Source organism: Lissotriton helveticus, chromosome 7 (genome assembly GCF_964261635.1).
Source record: "Lissotriton helveticus chromosome 7, aLisHel1.1, whole genome shotgun sequence".
NCBI classification, from domain to species: Eukaryota; Metazoa; Chordata; class Amphibia; order Caudata; family Salamandridae; genus Lissotriton; species Lissotriton helveticus.
In genome coordinates, this window is record NC_136068.1 from 988,176,695 (window position 1) to 988,196,471 (window position 19,777).

At 45.7% G+C, this 19,777-nt stretch overlaps 1 protein-coding gene across 1 annotated transcript in view; it reads right to left on the minus strand.

Moving 5' to 3' along the window:
• Positions 1–18,869, minus strand: part of LOC144769362 (melatonin receptor type 1A-like) — a 60,540-nt gene extending 41,671 nt beyond the window's left edge. The window contains exon 1 of the mRNA XM_078653413.1: positions 18,686–18,869. Coding sequence (XP_078509539.1) covers positions 18,686–18,869 — 184 coding nt within the window. The remainder of the gene's footprint in view (positions 1–18,685) is intronic.
• Between the last annotated feature and the right edge of the window lie 908 nt (positions 18,870–19,777).

Sequence of the window (19,777 nt, forward strand, 5' to 3'; positions counted from 1 at the left end):
CTTCTGCAGGATACAAGGACACCCAGAGAAGTGCTTCTTAAAACATGGGAAGCAGAGAGAGCAAACAACCCCGAAAGGGCGACAGTCCAACTAATGGGTTCAGGGATGGGTTCCGCATTCCTTCCCATGCCTTTACTGCCTCAGATCCACCCAAGAACCAGTTGTCAGTACTGCAACACAATAAGGTGGTGCGGGAAAAGGTTATGAAGGAGGTGCATGCCGGGAGGGTTACAGGACCATTCAGCTCTCCTCCATGCATGTCCCTTGTTTGTTCACCCCTGGGTCTGGTCCCAAAGAAACATCCAAGCAAATTCTGCTTGATACACAACCTCTCCTATCGGTCGAGATCGTCTGTGAATGATGGGCTGGACCAAAAGCCATGCACAGTAAGGTATACCACCTTTGATGAGGCCATTGCAAAACTGCAGAGCATTGGCCGGGTTGGCCTGATGCCTAAATCAGACATAGAGGTGGCCTTCTGCCCTTGCATTTTGATGATACTCACTTACTGGGTTTCACTTTTGAGTGCCTGTGGTCTCAACTTGTGTATGCCCATCGGATGCTCCGTAGCGTGCTCGGTATTTGAGACATTCAGTAGATTCCTGGAGTGGGTGGTGAGGGACTTGGTGTCATCTGGGGATATTGTGCATTACTTGTATTATTTTCTGCTCATGGGTCCCCGAAGTGACCTGGCATGCGGGAGGGCCCTGCAGGGATTCCAGCAGCTGGCGCAGGCTTTTGGGATACTCCTAGCCAAGGACGAGACTGAAGACCCCACAACATGCTAGTCTTTCCTGGGCATTGAGATAGACTCTGTAGCAGGGAAGTATAGGTTGCCTCAGGAGAAGGTGATGGCATTTAAGGACTCTGCACCTGTTTAAGGCAGGTCACATTGCCTCAGATGCACTTTTTAGTAGGGCAATCTAACTTTACTTTGACGATGATACCCATGGTAAGGGTCTTTTCAAAGAACATCGCCCAGGTAATGGCTGGACTATAGGCAAAGCACCACCACACTAGATTGCCAGTGGAGGTCAGAGAGGATTTGGAGACATGGAGGGAAGTTTTAGATAATTTCAGTGGAACCCTACTGTGGAAGCTACCAGCAAGGAGGTATCCCACAACACAGATGTGGCGGGCAGTATAGGGTTTGGGGCGATGTCCGTGGTGCTACGGTTGCTTAGGATTCTGATTTGCTTATGTTGCTTGCATAACATGCATTTTTCTCCCAAATATGTACTAGGGGTCGATAATGCAGTTGCTGGCACTTTGTCTCTGTCTAAGTTGGCAGAAATCAGGGTGCGGTGGCCACAAGCGGACAAAGTGATGGCAGAGTTCCCAGAGGGGTAGCGGAGACTTGGTGCCCCATTGCCACAGACTGAACCGCAGTATCCTTGGCACCCAAGACAAAACGTATGTATGAAAAGGCTTAGCGGGTGTATGACTCATCCTTCAGGTTGGATGGTGAAGCAGAGAGGTTTACTACAGAAGAAGTGCCACTAGTGCGGAGGCAGGAGTCCTCAATCGCCTTCTATGCAGAGTTCAAGGGGGTCAGGGATCCCACCAAGGACTTAAGGTTGTGGAAGGCCATGAGAGGATGGGAACTCATGGTCCCCTTGTGGAAGATGACAGGTGACCTATCAACATGGAGAGGTTACAGAGAATATTGGGGGGTTTTCAGCAGATTTGCAGGTCCCAGTACGAAGTAAAGCTATTCAGCCTCACCAACGTACTGGCTTTTTTTGGGAGCTTTTGCATTTCGGAACTGGTGGCTACCTCAAAGAAAGGACAGGGGGTTAGAGGTGGCAGGCATGCTCCTGTAGGTAGGTGCTCTCCACCTGATCATCAGGTGGTCAAAACGAGACCTGCTAGGGAAAGACACATGGGTGAAACTACATGCGGCCCGGACACCTCTTATTGTCTAGTGGCTTTGGCAAGGGACTTCCTGATAGGGCGACCAGTTGGAGGCTCAACCAGGCTGTTAGTACACATGGATGGGATGCCAATGACTCAAAATCAATTCACCTGGGTGTGTAGGCACTTATGGGGCCCGTCTGGGTGAGGACTCTATCCAGTTTAGCTCCCATTCCTTTCGCATTGGTGCTGCCACCACAGTGGCAGGGGTGGGTCTGCCAGCAGAGGTGATCAAAAGGGTGAGTCGATGGGGCTCAGCATGTTTTGAGTGGTACATGCATCCACATCTAGCATAGATAGAGGAATGGTGATGAAGGGTCTGCTGGCTATGGTTATAACAGCAATTCTCTCTCTTTTACAGTTGATGAGCGCAGGCCAGTGCACATATGTTGGTGTGGGCATTTCTTTATTCACAGAGCAGCACAATTCCACGGTTCCAGTCTTGAGATGGCCCAGCGGGATATGGGGTTTGTACACCACTGGGTGGGTATGTGGGGGCTTAAATTGCAAGAACTTTTTGGCCATCTCAGTCAGGCATTGGAAAGAGATGAAGTGCCCATGCCAGTCATTGTGGTCATTCATGTAGGAGGGAATGATATGATACTGCTGGGTAGGCCAGGAGTGAGAGAAGTCTTGTTCGCAGCAATGTCTAGGATAAGAAAGTTCTGACCTACAACTTCAATACTGTGGTTGGAGGTCATTCTGTGGGCAATCTGGTACAGGGGCTCACCTGATTGAGCCATAAATGAGTTGGTAAAAAAGCTGAACCATTTGGCCCAAAAGATCTTGTAGGATCCACCACAGACCCAATTCGGCACAATTTGCTCCAGCTAATAAAGAAAGGGGAGCTATTTCATCAAGCAATTTCATCAAGAGGGTGTGCATCTGTCAGTAAAGGGGCAGGAACTTTTCATTCAGACTATATTGGGGGCAATCACGGAGCACAGTCAGCGGCAGGGGTGAGGGAGGGCGAGTGCGCCAGTGAGCTTCTCACCCTGTGGCGGGCCCGGACAGATAACAATAAATGGGGATGCACATAAATGGAATTTCGGCTACTGGACTGACCCCAGGAGGGGGTAGGATTTGTGTGTACACCCGGCAGGCAGGAAGGGTGGATTGACCTGCTGTAGGTCCTGGACTCTCCTGCCGTAACCCGTGACGAATGGACTGACTAGAAACTTGTGGAGACTGCCTGTGTTCAGGTACCTCAGTGGGCTGGTGCGTTATGCAGTGCCCTCGATTTTAAGTAGTGGAACCATCTTCCTGGCAAGGCCTCATTGAAGGGTGCAGCATGGTTCTGCATGGGTGTCATGGAGGGAACCAGGAGAGGGCTGTTGCGCTTCAATGTGCGCAGCGGATGAGGCCCAAGAGGGGGGTTAGATGTGCCAAGAAGGTTAAGGTCAAGTTCATGATCGAGTTTAATGACGTGCCTATTTGCCTCACTGCCTTTTACCTGTTGATGCCGCTGAATGAGTGATTTTGTAACACGTATGCAAGTTTAAGAATACTTCTCTGTTAGTCTTGGTTTGGTTTGAATAACCTTGTTTGATGTGCATAAAAAAGGCTATGCCTTGGACAACATCGTGTGAATCTAATCTTTCTTGAGTATAGCGAGGAGGGATAAACTTATGGAAGGGGTGAGTGGCACGTTGTGTGCGTACTACTGCAATTGGATGCCAACTTCCACTTCCTCTAGGATCACAGGAAGTCCTCGCTCAGAAAGTCGAAACCCGAGAGTGATTTTTAATTCTGAGCTTTACATGTCTCACCAAGTCGACTTAGCTGTTCATAAACATAGCTTGCTTTATACACTGCGTACCTCACGTTTGCTGTTTCCAAGCACAGTCATGCACAAATGTTACTATTACCACTCTGTTTACCGACTTGCGGAAGACTGAGTCAGCCTGGCTGTAATTCAGACTTGTGACCTGCTGACCACTGCCTGTTTCATGCTGCACATTTTCTAGTCACTGAGCCACCCAGCCAGGGCCAACCTCTAGTCAGTCAGTCAGCCTGCTAAAATCCTTCCATTCCTCCAAACACGAGGTGCTACAAAAGGACCCTTTGATGCCAGGGTACACGCACAATGCAACATAAAGAGTGAATCAGAGATACAGGTCAACTTATCCTGTGAAGTTCTTAATGAAGCAAATCATTAGCAGTCTACATGTATGGAAACATTTATATTTGCGTGCATTGTTTCAAGAAACATATTTAGTAGTTTGCATAAAATATTGTTTTAATACTAAAAGAAAGGCCACGCTTCAGCATGTACACTGTATGTCCAGCAATGTTCTTATTCAGGCAGCAAACTGAAACGGCACATATCTCGGCTCCTCCGCTACACAGAAAATGGTGTTCATATGTTCCTACAAGTGGTCAGCCACAAACTAAGAGTGCAGTTAAAAACAATAAAAATATGTGGCTGAAATGGTACAGACTACAGCGCAATAAGCAGCGCCGGCTCCTCCGCTAAGGCGGAAGAGCGTCGCCCCACTGCTCTGTGAGTAGTGTAAAAAGGAATACTAAAGTGATAATAACTATAATGATATCGTTTTCGTTTTCCTTCCTGCTCGGGGCAGGGCGAAAGGGCCGGGCTGGCCAGTACATGCAGGGGGCATGGGGAGAAGTGTAAAGCACACTCTAAAGTGGGCATGACGGTTTGGCCGGACCAAGAGGGCCGGTCAAACCATCATGCGCATTTTGCATCTGCCCCACCAGGCTGCATTACACAGCCTGGTGAGGAACATGCAAAGCCTCCTAGCCCGTGTCTGAGCGCTAATCCACAGCGCTCAAACCAATCTCAACGCTGCTTACGGAACTGTTATTTTTAGAAGGGGGATTCTGGGAGCTCTGAGCTTCCTGATGCGGCACAGAAGGAGATGGAGCAGAGGCGGCAGCACATGGTGGCATCCAGGTATTTCTGTTTCATTTTATTTTGTGTATTCTCCCGATTTGCTCGTCCCCCCTTCCCCCCGCACCATCATCCACGCTTTGTAGCGCCTCTACTGGCAAAAAGCACTGGGGAAGCTATGATCCAAGAATCAATCATAAACAGGCCACACTTTCTGGGGAGAGCTCCCCAGCGCATACCACACCCAGCTACTGTGTGCAGGTGGCCGGTGAGTTCTGCCTGCGCGGTGTGGCTGGTTTGAGATCAAATCCTAATACATTCTAGCATTTTTAACTGCACTTGTACTTTGGGTTGGCTCTTTTGCTATATGCATATCAGTCTTCAAAACGGTCCCATGTATCTGGTACAAAAGTCAATGAAATGCTGACGCGAACTCAGCATCTTTCCTGAATACATAGCCATCTATTCAACATCTGAAAAAAACCTATAGACAGCATACATATATGTGGCCTATCTATTTGGCGCATTACTGAACATATTGCTGGACATATATGGGTGCATGTTAAAGTTGGATAATAAGAAACACTATTACTGCTACTAATAATAAGCATTATTAGTACTAGAAGTAGCACTGCTAATAGTAGTATTGATATTCTTAATACAGCAATAAAATAATCAGAACTGTAAGAAGGCTGGCATTATTTACAATTATAATAATAGAAGTTTAAAGGTTGCTTTAACAAGCAGAATATGTTAATATTATTATTGCTAATTCATAATAAAATGTACTATTTTATGTTATGGGCATTTTTTATAGAGCACATCTTGCCCTTGGCAGGGTGTTGTTTCCACAGTTGCAGTCCAGTGAAATAGCTGGAGTAATAAAAAGAATAGGAATAAAATAATACCAATAACAAAAATAATAACACTAACACAAAACTATTACTATTAATAATAGTATTTTATTTGAATTTTTCAGGAGTTTCAATTGGTAATCTTAGAAAGAGGATACAAGAATACAAAAAGTAATTACAAATATCAGTGATTTCACTTGCTCTTGGTTTGGGGCAACCCTGCAGTTTTAAACTGACTTGGTTTATCATATTCACTCTGCTAACTAGTAATCCACCTGTGAGTAAAGTAACTCAATGTGTTGATCACCTTCTCTAGAGGTTGGTTTCTAGCCTGCATGTCACGGATTCAAGGGCAGGCTGTGCTGTTGTCAAGGATTGCTGAAGAAAGGAAGCAAGTGCTAATTTTCCTTATTTAAAATATTTACTCCGTTGACATGAGATATTGCAAGAACACGGAAGCTTCTGACATATTAAGGGCAAGCGTTTGAACTTGGGGACTCATGAGAAAGGCCATTTCAAAGTCAGGCAGCACTCATTGTAAAATCAGGCAGTTAAATACAACCCACATAATTAAACAGAGCAAAGTAATAAAGAAGAAAATTACTTGAATTAAAAAATAAATAAATTAACAAATAAGAAGGATTTTTTTTTTAATCAAATGACACAATTAAGTGGACAAATGCCACAAGGAAGTGAAACTACAACTGTAAATAGATAAGAAATGGACCTGATTCAGAAGCTGAAGGGGAAGTATACAATATTTTGTAGACCAATACTATTTGACATGATGAAATAAAAATTAACTCCACATTTCAAAAACACTCTGTTGAACAAGCAAGAGATTTGCTGCTCAATTTAGTAGTTGTTGATGAAGTGAAAGACCTAATTGGGTACTTTTCTGAAAAAGAGACAAACACTCATAAAGGACTCAGAGTAGCTCAATGTAAGGTTCAACCCACAGAGAAACATGATTTTTAAAGGAATACTTTTAATATGAGATGTCATAGTGAGGAACAATCCATGGATGATTTTGTCACAAGAAAGGAAGCTTGGATAATTTTGCGAATTTGAAAAGTTTAATTAGGAGAAAGCAATAAGAAACCAAATAATTGAAGGCTCTAATTTCACAGAATTCTGAAAAAGAAAATAGTAGACAAATCATATGATTTGTCAACCAGAGTAACACCAACCTAACAGAAGTGAGCGCAGATACAAATGCAGTTAATGTGAAGCAAGGATGAATGAAAACAATAGAGCAAGCAAGACAAATGTCAAAGAGCCATGAAAGAAAGATAAAAACAAATGAAAAAGTCAGCAGAAATGAAAGATAATGTTATAGATGTGAACTGCAATTTCCTCATGTGGGAATCTGACTGGCTACAGGGCAACAGTGTCACAAATGTATTTTGTGGCTGCATGTAAAGCTAAACCAGAAAATCTGGAAAAAGGAAATGAGCAAGAATAGTTGAAGCAAGGGAAAGAAAACAGTTGATACATAAGACAAATGGAAGATCATGAACATCATTTTTGACAGGAAATTATAGTAGAAAACATTCGATGAAATGCCTATATCTGATGCATCAAACGTATGGAATCATAGAAGCTAGACACATATATATGAATAAAACAGACCGTATAAAGAAAAGGCCTGCAAGGCACTGAAGCCCACTATATAGTTCCATTTCTTCTAAATAGTGGTACAACTTGTAATGCTACTGGTACCACTCATAGTGGGAGGGAGTGTAGTAGAGTGTTGTGGCGTGGCATAGTGTCATGGAGTAGAGCAGAGTGGAGCAGATGGTGTTGTATAAGATGTTGTAGAGTGGTGTAGAGCTGAGTAAATTGTTGTGGAGTGGGATGGAATAGTGTAGACTGAAGTGGAATAGATTGAAGAGACACTGTCATGGAGTGGAGTAGTGTAGAGTAGACTAGTGTGTAGTATGAAGTAAAGTGGCACGGAGTGGCATAGAGGGACTTGCGTTGTGCGTCGTAGAATGGGGTAGTGTCGTAGAGGGGCACAGAGTGAAGTGGAAAGTTGTGGAGTGTCATGGTGGCATAGAGTTTAACAGAGTAGAGCATCCGTGTGGAGTGTTGTAGAGTGGCTGAGAGTGAAGTGGCGTAAAGTACAGTATAGACTGGCGTAGAGTGCAGTGGCATAAAGTGCATTGGTTTTGAGTTAAGTGGTGTAGAGAGCATTGGCCTATAGTGCAGTGCCATTGAGTGGAGTGCGACAGCATAGAGTGCAGTGGTGCAGAGTGCAGCGTAGTGGAGTGGCGCAGGGTGGAGTAGAGAGGCGTAGAGTAGATTGTTTCAGAGTAGAGTGAAGTGGTGTAGAGTGGAGTGGTACAGGGTAGAGTGGAGTGGTGCAGAAAAGAGGGCAGAGGTGTAGAGTATTATGGCATAGAGTAGAGTGGTGTAGAGTGGCGTAGATTGTAGTGGCATAGTGTATTGGCATAGAGTGTAATAGAGTGGGGTAGAGATGAGTGGTGCAGAGTAAAGTGCAGTGACAGAGTGCAGAGGTGCAGAATAGAATGGGGTAGAGTTCAGTGGTGGAGAGTGTAGTCATCCAGAGTAGAGTGTCAGAATGCAGTTGTGTAGAGTGCATTGGCATAGGGTGCAGAGGTGTAGAGTGCAGCCACGGTAGGTAGTAGGAGTTTCTGCAGGGCGGTGATGTGGGGAGGGGGAGGGGCAGGGTGGGGGTAGTAATGTATGGATTACAGAGTTTAACAGGTAAGTAAACATATAAATACATAAAACGAATTTTGTTGCGCGCACTGCATCGCATTTGGTGATGCAGTGCACGCAACGAAATTTGTTTTATTTATTTATATGTTTACTTACCTGTTAAACTCCGTAATCCATACATTACTACCCCCCACCCTGCCCCTCCCCATCCCCACGTCACCGCCCTGCAGAAACTCCTACTACCGACCGCGGCTGGTAGAGTGGCGCAGAGTAGAGTGGAATAGAGTGTAATGGCTTAGACTACATTGGCATTGAGTGCAGTGGAGTGGTGTAGAGTGCAATGATGCAGAGTGGAATAGAGTGCAGTGGTGTAGAGTGTCAAAAAGTGTAGTATTGTAGAGTGGTACTGAGTAGAGGGGCGTAGATAGTAGTGGCAGAGTGCAGAGGTGCAGAATAGATGGGCGTAGAGTGCATTGGTTTTAAAGAGTGTGGTGTAGAGTGCATTGGTGTGGAGAGCAGTGGCGTAGATGCAATGATTAGAGTAAAGTGCAGTGGCATAGAGTAGAGTGGTATAGAGTTGAGTAGCGGAGAGTAGAGTGGTGCAGCAGAGATTGCAGTGATGTACAATGGAATGGTTCAGAGTGGAGTGGTGCCGAGTAGATGGTTTCAGAGTAGAATTAAGTGGCTTAGAGTGGTGTGCGGTAGAGTGCAGTGGTGCAGGGCAGAGTGTAGTGGCGTAGAGTGTAGTGGCATTGAGTGCAGTGGCATTGAGTGCAGTGGTGCAGAGTAGATTAGATTGGCATAGAGTGCACTAGCATGAAGTGGATTTGTGCAGAGTAGAGTGAATTGGCGTTGAGTGCTGTGGCATAGAGAGCAGTTCCACTCTGACACTACTCCCTCCACTCATCTCCAGAACAGTACAACCACTCCATTCAACTCTACACTACTCTATGCACCAATCCATAACCCTCCACTCTACTCCGCTTAAAACACTCTACTCCATGCCACTCTCGTTTATGCCACTAACTTTTAGCCATGCTGAACAGCAGACACGCAAAGCAAATAGCTCTTGCATAAGCAAGACATATTGGCTTTGCCAATGCTTGCTTTTTATTTTCATCACAGATCCTCCGCAACCTTCACAAAACTTTCGGAAACAGGGTCCCACCCACCTCAGGTCCTTTCTGGAAAGTTTTGGGGTGATCCAGCAAGCAGGGGGGGTCCCAAAAACCATTCTCCCCATTCATTTTTCCACAGGGAAATTAGACACAGCTACAGCCCAAACGTCTGAACAGAATTGCACAAAGTTAGGTAGAAAGCTAGAGATATTGGTCCAGAAAGCATGCTTTTTGTGATTTGGTGTAAATTAATTCAGTAGTTTTTGAGAAATCAGAGCTAAAAAAATATATAGATATTTCACACTTCAGATGATCTGCAGAGCCAACAGATCTTGAGAAATGATCTGAATGGCTGCCACCACATCAACAAAGATATGGTGGCAATAATTTTAGGACCTGAGGACTCAGTTCCCTGTCCTAAAAAAAGTTTTAAAAGATATTAGGAGGCAGGGTAGTGATACACTGCTCCACCCCCGGCCTGGTTGGGGGGGCAAAAAAAGAATGTTTTTTTAAATTTCTTTTTTATTTTACAATGCATTTGCAGAGGATCCGTGGTAAAAATAAAAAAGCATTGGCAAGGTCACTAGGTCTTGCTTATGCAAGAGCCATTTGCTTTGCGTGGCTGCTGTTCAGCATGGATAAAAGTTAGAGATGTAAAAGAGAGAGTGGAGTGAAATGCCGTAAAGTGGAAGAAAGCTAGATCTTAGTCCAGAAAGTGTTTTGGAGTAAATCCATTCAGTAGTTTTGGAGAAATTAAGGCTAAAAAAAATTGTATATATCACGCCCCGGAGGATCCACAGAGCTGACAGATCTCATCCTGACATCCGATTGGCTGTCATAATTTTTTTTCTATTTAGCCCACACTGGGAGGGCAAGGGGTGGGGGTGCATGGTGTATGTTTTAGGGGACGGTGTGCACAGCCCCCCTCTCCAAGCCTCCACAAGGCTCTGGGGACCCCATCCTCCAGAGCCAGTATTTTAAAAGGAAGGGGGCGGACAGCCCCCCTTAACAAGCCTCCATGAGATTCTGGGGACGATAATTTCATAATGGGGAGGGGGCATGAGATCCCCCTCCCGAAGCCTCCAAGAGTCCCTGGGATCCCCAACCGACATTTCATTGAAGGGGAGGGGCCACATGCCCCCAAGCCAGATAAGGCCAAAGGGACCCCCATCCCACGGGCCGTCTTTCAAATAAAGAAGTCATAGTATTACATCCCTGAGCCACACTATGGCCCTGGAGACCCATCCCATGGGCCGGCTCAGTGACCGTGTCCCGCGGTCCCCAACCCACAGGACACTGTCTATTTCCTTGCCTGTAAATTTCTCCCACTGTGCGGATGCACAAAGCTGCTCTCGCCTGGTGGGAGAACTTTTCGTTTCCTTGCTTGAGCTCTTGGACTGGGACCTGTTTTGGTTGCTCCCACCCCAGAAGAGCAAAAGAAATCTGCTCCCGCAGGATTGGAGCAATGCCGGCTCTTGCTGCACCCACTATAGATGCAAGCAGGGGACCAGTAGAGCTGCAGGGGCCCTGGGCCTCCCCCTGCAGTTCCCAATGAAGGGCTAGCCGTGGGGTGCCCCATATAAGCACCCCACTTAAAGGAAATAGTAAATGGACCGGTTGTGGCATACCCCGGGTGGGCACTGGGGCACCTCACTCAAAATAAAAGTAACAACTGGACTGGTCGTGGCATGCTAAGGGTGAGTGGAACATTTTATAATGATATAAAAAAAAGAAAATGTTGGCGAGGCCCCCATGCACCCTGGGACTCTGCCCCGCGCCCCCCAAAAATAATCACAATAATAAAAATAGGCAAAAGTGAGCCATAACTGAGCGGCCACAGCTGGTCATTTATTAGTCACTCCTCCTTCTAGGAGTGCCCAATAAGGCTAGGGCTACTTACATATATTTTGTTTTTGGTGATGTCCCTACAAGGAGCAGGGATATCACCCAAAATATGTGTTAATGTTGGGGGAGGAGGGGCTGCAGGTAGATTTGCAGCCCCCCAGCAACATTAGAAAAAGGTGGAGGTTTGAATGCCTGTAGGTGTTAGCGAACCTCCTGTCGTGCACAGCCGAAGACCGTGCGCTGTGTGGGGCTGGCAACTGGGAGGGGTTAGACGCTGGGGCCAGGCCACCGGCTAGGCCCTGTGGTCAATCCCCCTGGTTGTCTTTATGTATGGTAAAATATTACCTTATGTTAAAAAAGAAACCATAGAAATTCCCTGATTGGGGGGAAAGAAGGGGAATAAAAAAAGGCAAAGTTTAAGTAACGTTATATTTAAATAAAATGTTTAGTAACTGCGCAGCATTTTAAAATCTAAAAACCACATAATTTCGCAGTTATAGTTCTTAAGTAACTATAACTCGTGCCCTAAAGTAACTATAACTTACTTCCTTGCCATGCACTGCTAATTACCGCACATATCACATCACTCAAACGTCCTCTATGACATCATTGTAACATCATTGCAACATTTTCAATGAAATTATTGACCAGAAAACTGTGCATGGCGGGGACGCGAGTAATAGTTACTTTAGGGCATGAGTTATAGTTACTTAAAATAACTTTAACTGGTGAATTTCTGGGGTTTTAGAGTTTGAAACATTTTTATTACTGAACATTTCACCTAACTATAACATTACCTTAGCCTTTGATTTTTCGATATAGAGAGAGACATATGCATGATAAAGGAATGCATGGAAAAGACTGCGTAGTAAAGAATGCCCCCCCATGCACATTTGTACCATACTTTGTTGGGTACAACACCACTCCAAAGATATTAAAAACTGCTTCTAGTTACACATATTTACAATACTGCTTTAGATTTTTTTTTAAACAAACTTTATTGGTATTTTCCAAGATTTTGCATTTATTCAGTATACAACAATGTTGCCTTCAACTTACAAGTATCAAAAGAAACCCGGATCCCATCGTAAGACACGTTCCCCCACCCCACAGACAGAGTGCGGAGAAGAGAATTTCTTAAAGTAAGCACACATGATTTACTACAATTAATCTGTAGGGGGGACAACATACCAACCTGCCTCCTGGGTGTGGCTACTGGAGTCAGGTCCTTTCCTGCAGCATGTCATCAGTTTATAATGATGATAGGACATGTGTTGTGCCGTGCAAAGATATTCTCCACTCGGGGCCCAGCTGCCTCATTTTGCTCACTAAAAGACACTGTGGCTAACGCAAATGGCACAGGGGATAGTGGGCACCCCTGCCTTGTCCCCTTGGCTATATATATAGTGCAGGCGTCTGATATATTCGGTCCTGTTTGCACTCTCGCTGTGGGGCGGCATAGAGGAGTATGAGCCATGATATGACTATCCAACTCCTTTTTGGCATCTACTGCCAGGCATGCCGTGTTGGGCCAATTATTTATGCTTTTTCTTGAATTTGATATAATCTTTGTATGTGTAGGGAGGTGTTTCATGTGGGGCAAACACATTCTGCGTCAATGGTTTGGGCATCAATGGTTAGGAGATAGCATGTTGCTCAAAATGTTGTAGTCCGAATGTATTATTTACAGCTCTCTATATTAGCCCTTGTCGGACGGTTCTTGACTTGGCTTTAAAAATGAAAGTGACTAATGTTCCTTGGTGGTGGGGGGGGAGGCAGCCCCATCCTCACCACCTCAGATGGTTTAGAATGCTTTGGTACTATGAGCTATACGTAACGTGGCACAACATTTGATGGTTATCTGTTCTCATCCGGGCTAACCCGGCTTCAGATATACTCACACTATACAGATACACAATAACATTCCAGATTATTGAAACTATTCAGTACTACACCACACTTATATGTGCAAATCTGTTCCGGATATACTCACCACACTGCACTGATATTAAATACTGCATCAAATGCACGTCTCCCACATGGCACCTATGTACAGTACTGCTTCGAGCACACTGCCCCAAATTCCATATATATGATGCTGCATGAGAAACTCTGCCCCCACAAGACACATGTGCACTGTGCTGCTTCAGATATAATGCCCCTGCAGCTATATGGAATACTGCATCAGATACACTTCTCCCACGTGGCACGTATATAGACTACTGCTTCGGGCACACTGCCCCAAACGCCTCATAAGTAAAATACCTCATGAGATACTCTGCCCCACATGGAATATATGTACAGCAATGCTTTAGGTCTAATGACACTGTGCATATGTACAGTACTGCATCAGATACACGTCACCCATGTGGCATATATGTGCAGCGTTGCTTCGAGGAAACTGCTCTAGCTTCACTTATGTACAGCACTGCATCAGATAAACTGCCCCACGTGGCATTTATGTACCATATTGCTTTAGATATATCGACCCTGCACGGATATAGAATACTGCATCGGATGCACAGCCCCACGTGGCATTTATGTACAATATTGCTTCAGATCACCGACCCTGCATGGATATAGAATACTGCATCGGATGCACAGCCCCACGTGGCATTTATGTACCATATTGCTTTAGATATATCGACCCTGCACGGATATAGAATACTGCATCGGATGCACCACCCCACGTCGCATTTATGTACAATATTGCTTCAGATCACCGACCCTGCATGGATATAGAATACTGCATCGGATGCACAGCCCCACGTGGCATTTATGTACCATATTGCTTTAGATATATCGACCCTGCATGGATATAGAATACTGCATCGGATGCACAGCCCCACGTGGCATTTATGTACAATATTGCTTCAGATCACCGACCCTGCATAGATATAGAATACTGCCTCGGATGCACAGCTCCACGTGGCATTTATGTACAATATTGCTTCAGATCACCGACCCTGCATAGATATAGAATACTGCATCGGATGGACAGCCCCACGTGGCATTTATGTACAATATTGCTTCAGATCACCGACCCTGCATGGATATAGAATACTGCATCCGGTGCACGACCCCACGTGGCATTTATGTACCATATTGCTTTAGATATATCGACCCTGCACGGATATAGAATACTGCATCGGATGCACAGCACCACGTGGCATTTATGTACAATATTGCTTCAGACTACCGACCCTGCACAGATAACGGCCCCACGTGGCATTTATGTACAATATTGCTTCAGATTACAACCCTGCATGGATATAGAATACTGCCTCGGATGCACAGCTCCACGTGGCATTTATGTACAATATAGCTTCAGACTACCGACCCTACACAGATAACGGCCCCACGTGGCATTTATGTACAATATTGCTTCAGATTACAACCCTGCATGGATATAGAATACTGCATCGGATGCACATCTCCACGTGGCATTTATGTACAATATTGCTTCAGATCTACCGACCCTGCATGGATGTAGAATACTGCATCGGATGCACAGCTCCACGTGGCATTTATGTACAATATTGCTTCAGACTACCGACCCTGCACAGATAACGGCCCCACGTGGCATTTATGTAGAATATTGCTTCAGATTACCCACCCTGCATGGATATAGAATACTGCATCGGATGCACAGCCCCACGTGGCATTTATGTAGAATATTGCTTCAGATTACCCACCCTGCATGGATATAGAATACTGCATCGGATGCACAGCCCCACGTGGCATTTATGTAGAATATTGCTTCAGATTACCCACCCTGCATGGATATAGAATACTGCATCGGATGCACAGTTCCACGTGGCATTTATGTACAATATAGCTTCAGACTACCGACCCTGCACAGATAACGGCCCCACGTGGCATTTATGTAGAATATTGCTTCAGATTACCCACCCTGCATGGATATAGAATACTGCATCGGATGCACAGTTCCACGTGGCATTTATGTACAATATAGCTTCAGACTACCGACCCTGCACAGATAACGGCCCCACGTGGCATTTATGTAGAATATTGCTTCAGATTACCCACCCTGCATGGATATAGAATACTGCATCGGATGCACAGCCCCACGTGGCATTTATGTACAATATTGCTTCAGATCACCGACCCTGCATGGATATAGAATACTGCATCGGATGCACAGCCCCACGTGGCATTTATGTACAATATTGCTTCAGATCACCGACCCTGCATGGATATAGAATACTGCATCGGATGCACAGCCCCACGTGGCATTTATGTACAATATTGCTTCAGATCACCGACCCTGCATGGATATAGAATACTGCATCAGGTGGACGGCCCCACGTGGCATTTATGTACAATATTGCTTCAGATCACCGACCCTGCATGGATATAGAATACTGCATCAGGTGGACGGCCCCACGTGGCATTTATGTACAATATTGCTTCAGATCACCAACCCTGCATGGATATAGAATACTGCCTCGGATGCACAGCCCCACGTGGCATTTATGTACAATATTGCTTCAGATCACCGACCCTGCATGGATATAGAATACTGCATCGGATGCACAGCCCCACGTGGCATTTATGTACAATATTGCTTCAGATCACCGACCCTGCATAGATATAGAATACTGCCTCGGATGCACAGCTCCACGTGGCATTTATGTACAATATTGCTTCAGATCACCGACCCTGCATGGATATAGAATACTGCATCGGATGCACAGCCCCACGTGGCATTTATGTACAATATTGCTTCAGATCACCGACCCTGCATGGATATAGAATACTGCATCCGGTGCACGACCCCACGTGGCATTTATGTACAATATTGCTTCAGATCACCGACCCTGCATGGATATAGAATACTGCCTCGGATGCACAGCCCCACGTGGCATTTATGTACAATATTGCTTCAGATCACCGACCCTGCACGGATATAGAATACTGCATCGGATGCACAGCTCCACGTGGCATTTATGTACAATATAGCTTCAGATCACCGACCCTGCATGGATATAGAATACTGCATCGGATGCACAGCCCCACGTGGCATTTATGTACAATATTGCTTCAGATCACCGACCCTGCATAGATATAGAATACTGCCTCGGATGCACAGCCCCACGTGGCATTTATGTAGAATATTGCTTCAGATCACCGACCCTGCATGGATATAGAATACTGCATCGGATGGACAGCCCCACGTGGCATTTATGTAGAATACTGCTTCAGATCACCGACCCTGCATGGATGTAGAATACTGCATCGGATGCACAGCCCCACGTGGCATTTATGTACAATATTGCTTCAGACTACCAACCATGCACAGACAACGGCCCCACGTGGCATTTATGTACAATATTGCTTCAGATCTTCCGACCCTGCATGGATGTAGAATACTGCATCAGATTCACTTCCTCCTCGCGGCACAGGTGTACTTAGACATACTGACCCTGTCTAGATATTCACTTCTCTGTTTGGCACACTGCCCCAAACTGCACATATTTTGATAAAGCAGCTTCAGATACAATGTCCCTCACTGCATTTATGCAGAATACTGCATCAGATACAACGCGCCGCGCGGCACATATGTTCAATACTGCTTCATACGTATGCGGACCATACACACATATACAGCATTCACCAGATATAGTGGCATTACAACGATATTCAGCGCTGCTTGAGACACACTTCTCCGAAATATCTGAAAGGTAAAATACTTCTTTAGACTCTCTCTCTCTCTTCACACTATACCAATATATGTTAGTGTAGCAGTAGCATTGAGGCTGCATTAATGCACAAACGGGTAATACCACGCTAGGTGCGCGGTATCAACTCTGCACAGTCGTTTACAAAACCCGCATCCATGTGTAGGGACAGACTACTACTCCGGAGACTTCCTCTCAACGCCAAAATGCAGATTATAATTTCTGGGACACTGAACCCCGCTGCTCAGTCACTTCAGTTCTGCTGCACCCCTCTACAAATATCCCTGCTTTTCGTATCTGTATTCCTCTGCACGGTTTCAGAATATTGCAGGTTGATGCAGTGTGCCCGAAACAGTTGATATTTCAGATTAACGCACTCTAACACCCAGAGGCACCTTCTTGACCGGGTGAGACATTTGAACGTTGGTGGTAAAGAGAGTTTTCCCTCCTTTGGTAGCGCGACCCCAGGGTGGTTTGAAAAGTCTAGCTTTAGGCACTGAAAACTATATACCGACAGAGCACCTCCAACACACATTCACACGCATCCAAGCACGCACACACGCACACCCATTCCAACGAGTCTGTGTGGACTGCGAACGTGGGATCTCGGCGCCGCGGTCCTTTTAAGATGTCTGCTTGGCTCAGTTAATGGTTACTTACTCAATTAGTACCGGTCCGGTTAGGCACCATGGTGAGCCTTTTACACACACACATCAAGCACTAGTAAAGTTTGAAGTTCGCACAAACTTATATTCTGTGAAAATAATGGTGCAATCACACATAACCCCGAATTTTGTGGAAAATATATTTAATGTGTGTTCGCCCACACACCTTATCTGGTTTCCTCTTTCCGGTCGATTTTTTCCCTTTTCACCTCTTCCTTTCACTCCCACATTATTTTTCATTCTATTTCTCACCGTTTCTTTTTGTCGTCTCCCTCTTTTTCTTTTTAATGCTTTATATAGCGCGAACTTGGCCCGGAAGTATCAGAGCACTTTTTATGAGCACCAGTTGCATTACTGACATCCATTTTGTTAAGCACAGGGAGATTAAATGATTTGCCTAGAATCACAGGATGTTGAGAGTCTCCCCCCGAGACTCAAATCTTGTTAACCGAGGATCGAGGTCGACCGCCCTAGCCATTAGGCCACATCCTTTCTGTTCTTTTTGCCTTTCCTTTCCCCAACCCTCCTTTTCTTTTTCTTTCACTTTTGTCCCTGTTTCTCTCACTTCTCCCTTTTTCACTTCCTCATATCTTTCACTTTTTCTCTCAATAACATTCTCTTCTACGTTCTCTCTTGCTCTGTCCTTCTCACCAGTTGCTCTCCCTCTCTTGACCACCATTCTCTTTCTCTCTCTCTTTTTCTCTTTCCTTTTTTCATGTTCTATTTTTCTCTCCTTATGGATCCCTCTTTCCACTTTTTTTTCTCCCGGCCTCTCTTCTCTCTTTTTAGCTCCTCTTTTTCTCTTTTACTCTTCCCTCACCTCCTGCCATTTTTTTGTCTTTCTTACTCTTTTCCCGTGTCTTTCTCTCACATTCCATACTGTTAGCTTCTCTCTTTCCATCACCTCTCACTATTTTGCTCTCTTTTCCAGTTCCTTTCACATTTCTTCTCTATTCACTCTCTTTCACTCTCACCTGACTTATTCTCTTTCTCTTGCCCACCTTTTTCTCTCTCGTTTCTCTCTTTCGACCTTTCTGGGACCCATTACCTGCTTTCCGCAGTCTCTTGTTCCTGAAGATGGACACAATGACCAGCAGGTTTCCCAAAATGTCCACCACGATGGTGATGATAAGGACGGCAGCCAGTGTGCTAACCACCCAGGGTGGGTCGTGGTCATCGTCTTCCTCCTGGCCAGCGGAGATATTCTCCCAGCTGGAAAAGCCCCTGTCCATGCTGGTGTCATTTACGTGCAGAGAGAGGTGGCAGAAGGAAGCGCTAGGGACACAGTGAGAGATTCAAGATTACCAGTGGTTGCTGAGAATGTCCAAGGCAGGGCAGTCACTGGTCCTGTTGACTTGTAAGGCATGAAGTAGGCATCCAGGCCTTCCTGAGCTCAAGTGCAGTCCAAAAATATCACCTCAGACATGGCCATCCTGTATCTTCTCTGGTACCCAAACAGCTGGAGAGCTGGTAGGATGGGTGAAGAGGGGCGGTCTAGTGCCCGAGCTGAGACATGGCCTAGCTGATGAGCTGTGGATTGTGATGGGTTCTTGTGGTTCCGCCCAGAAGTGACCTAGTGGGAACGCTGAGAAGGGCTCTTGAGGCAAGGATGTGATGGAGTTGAGAATACACAGTGAAGCTGGTCTTTTAGTTGAGCTGCGGACTGTATAACCAGGCCAGATGATTTCTATCCCAACTTACGACCTGAGCGAGTGTTGTGGTCCTGGACAAACCACTTAAATCTTCTGCCAGTTTCCGAACTGATGCCGATGATCACCTAAAGTAAACTCGACCAGCTGTCTCCTGAAACGCAGTTCCACAGAGAATATTCAGTAATGATTAACTTCTCTTCTTGACATCCCTGCAGTGTAGGCTGTTCTCGGTCCTGTATTCAGTTGCGCCAGCCTGGATGATGTGGCTCTCTGGCCAGGGGCTCCTTGTCTTGAAAGCTGGTGATGCCAGAGACAAGCGGAGCAACAGCACCCCCTCTCCCTGGCATCCCTCCGCAGCCTCTGCTTCCGTCCGCGCGCACCTTCCCAGCTGCCTGCCTGTGCATCAGCAGCGCAGCCCCTGCCGGGGAGGCCCGTACCTGCGAGAGCAGCGGGCATGAGGATTAGTGAGCAGGGAGGGGGAGGGGCCG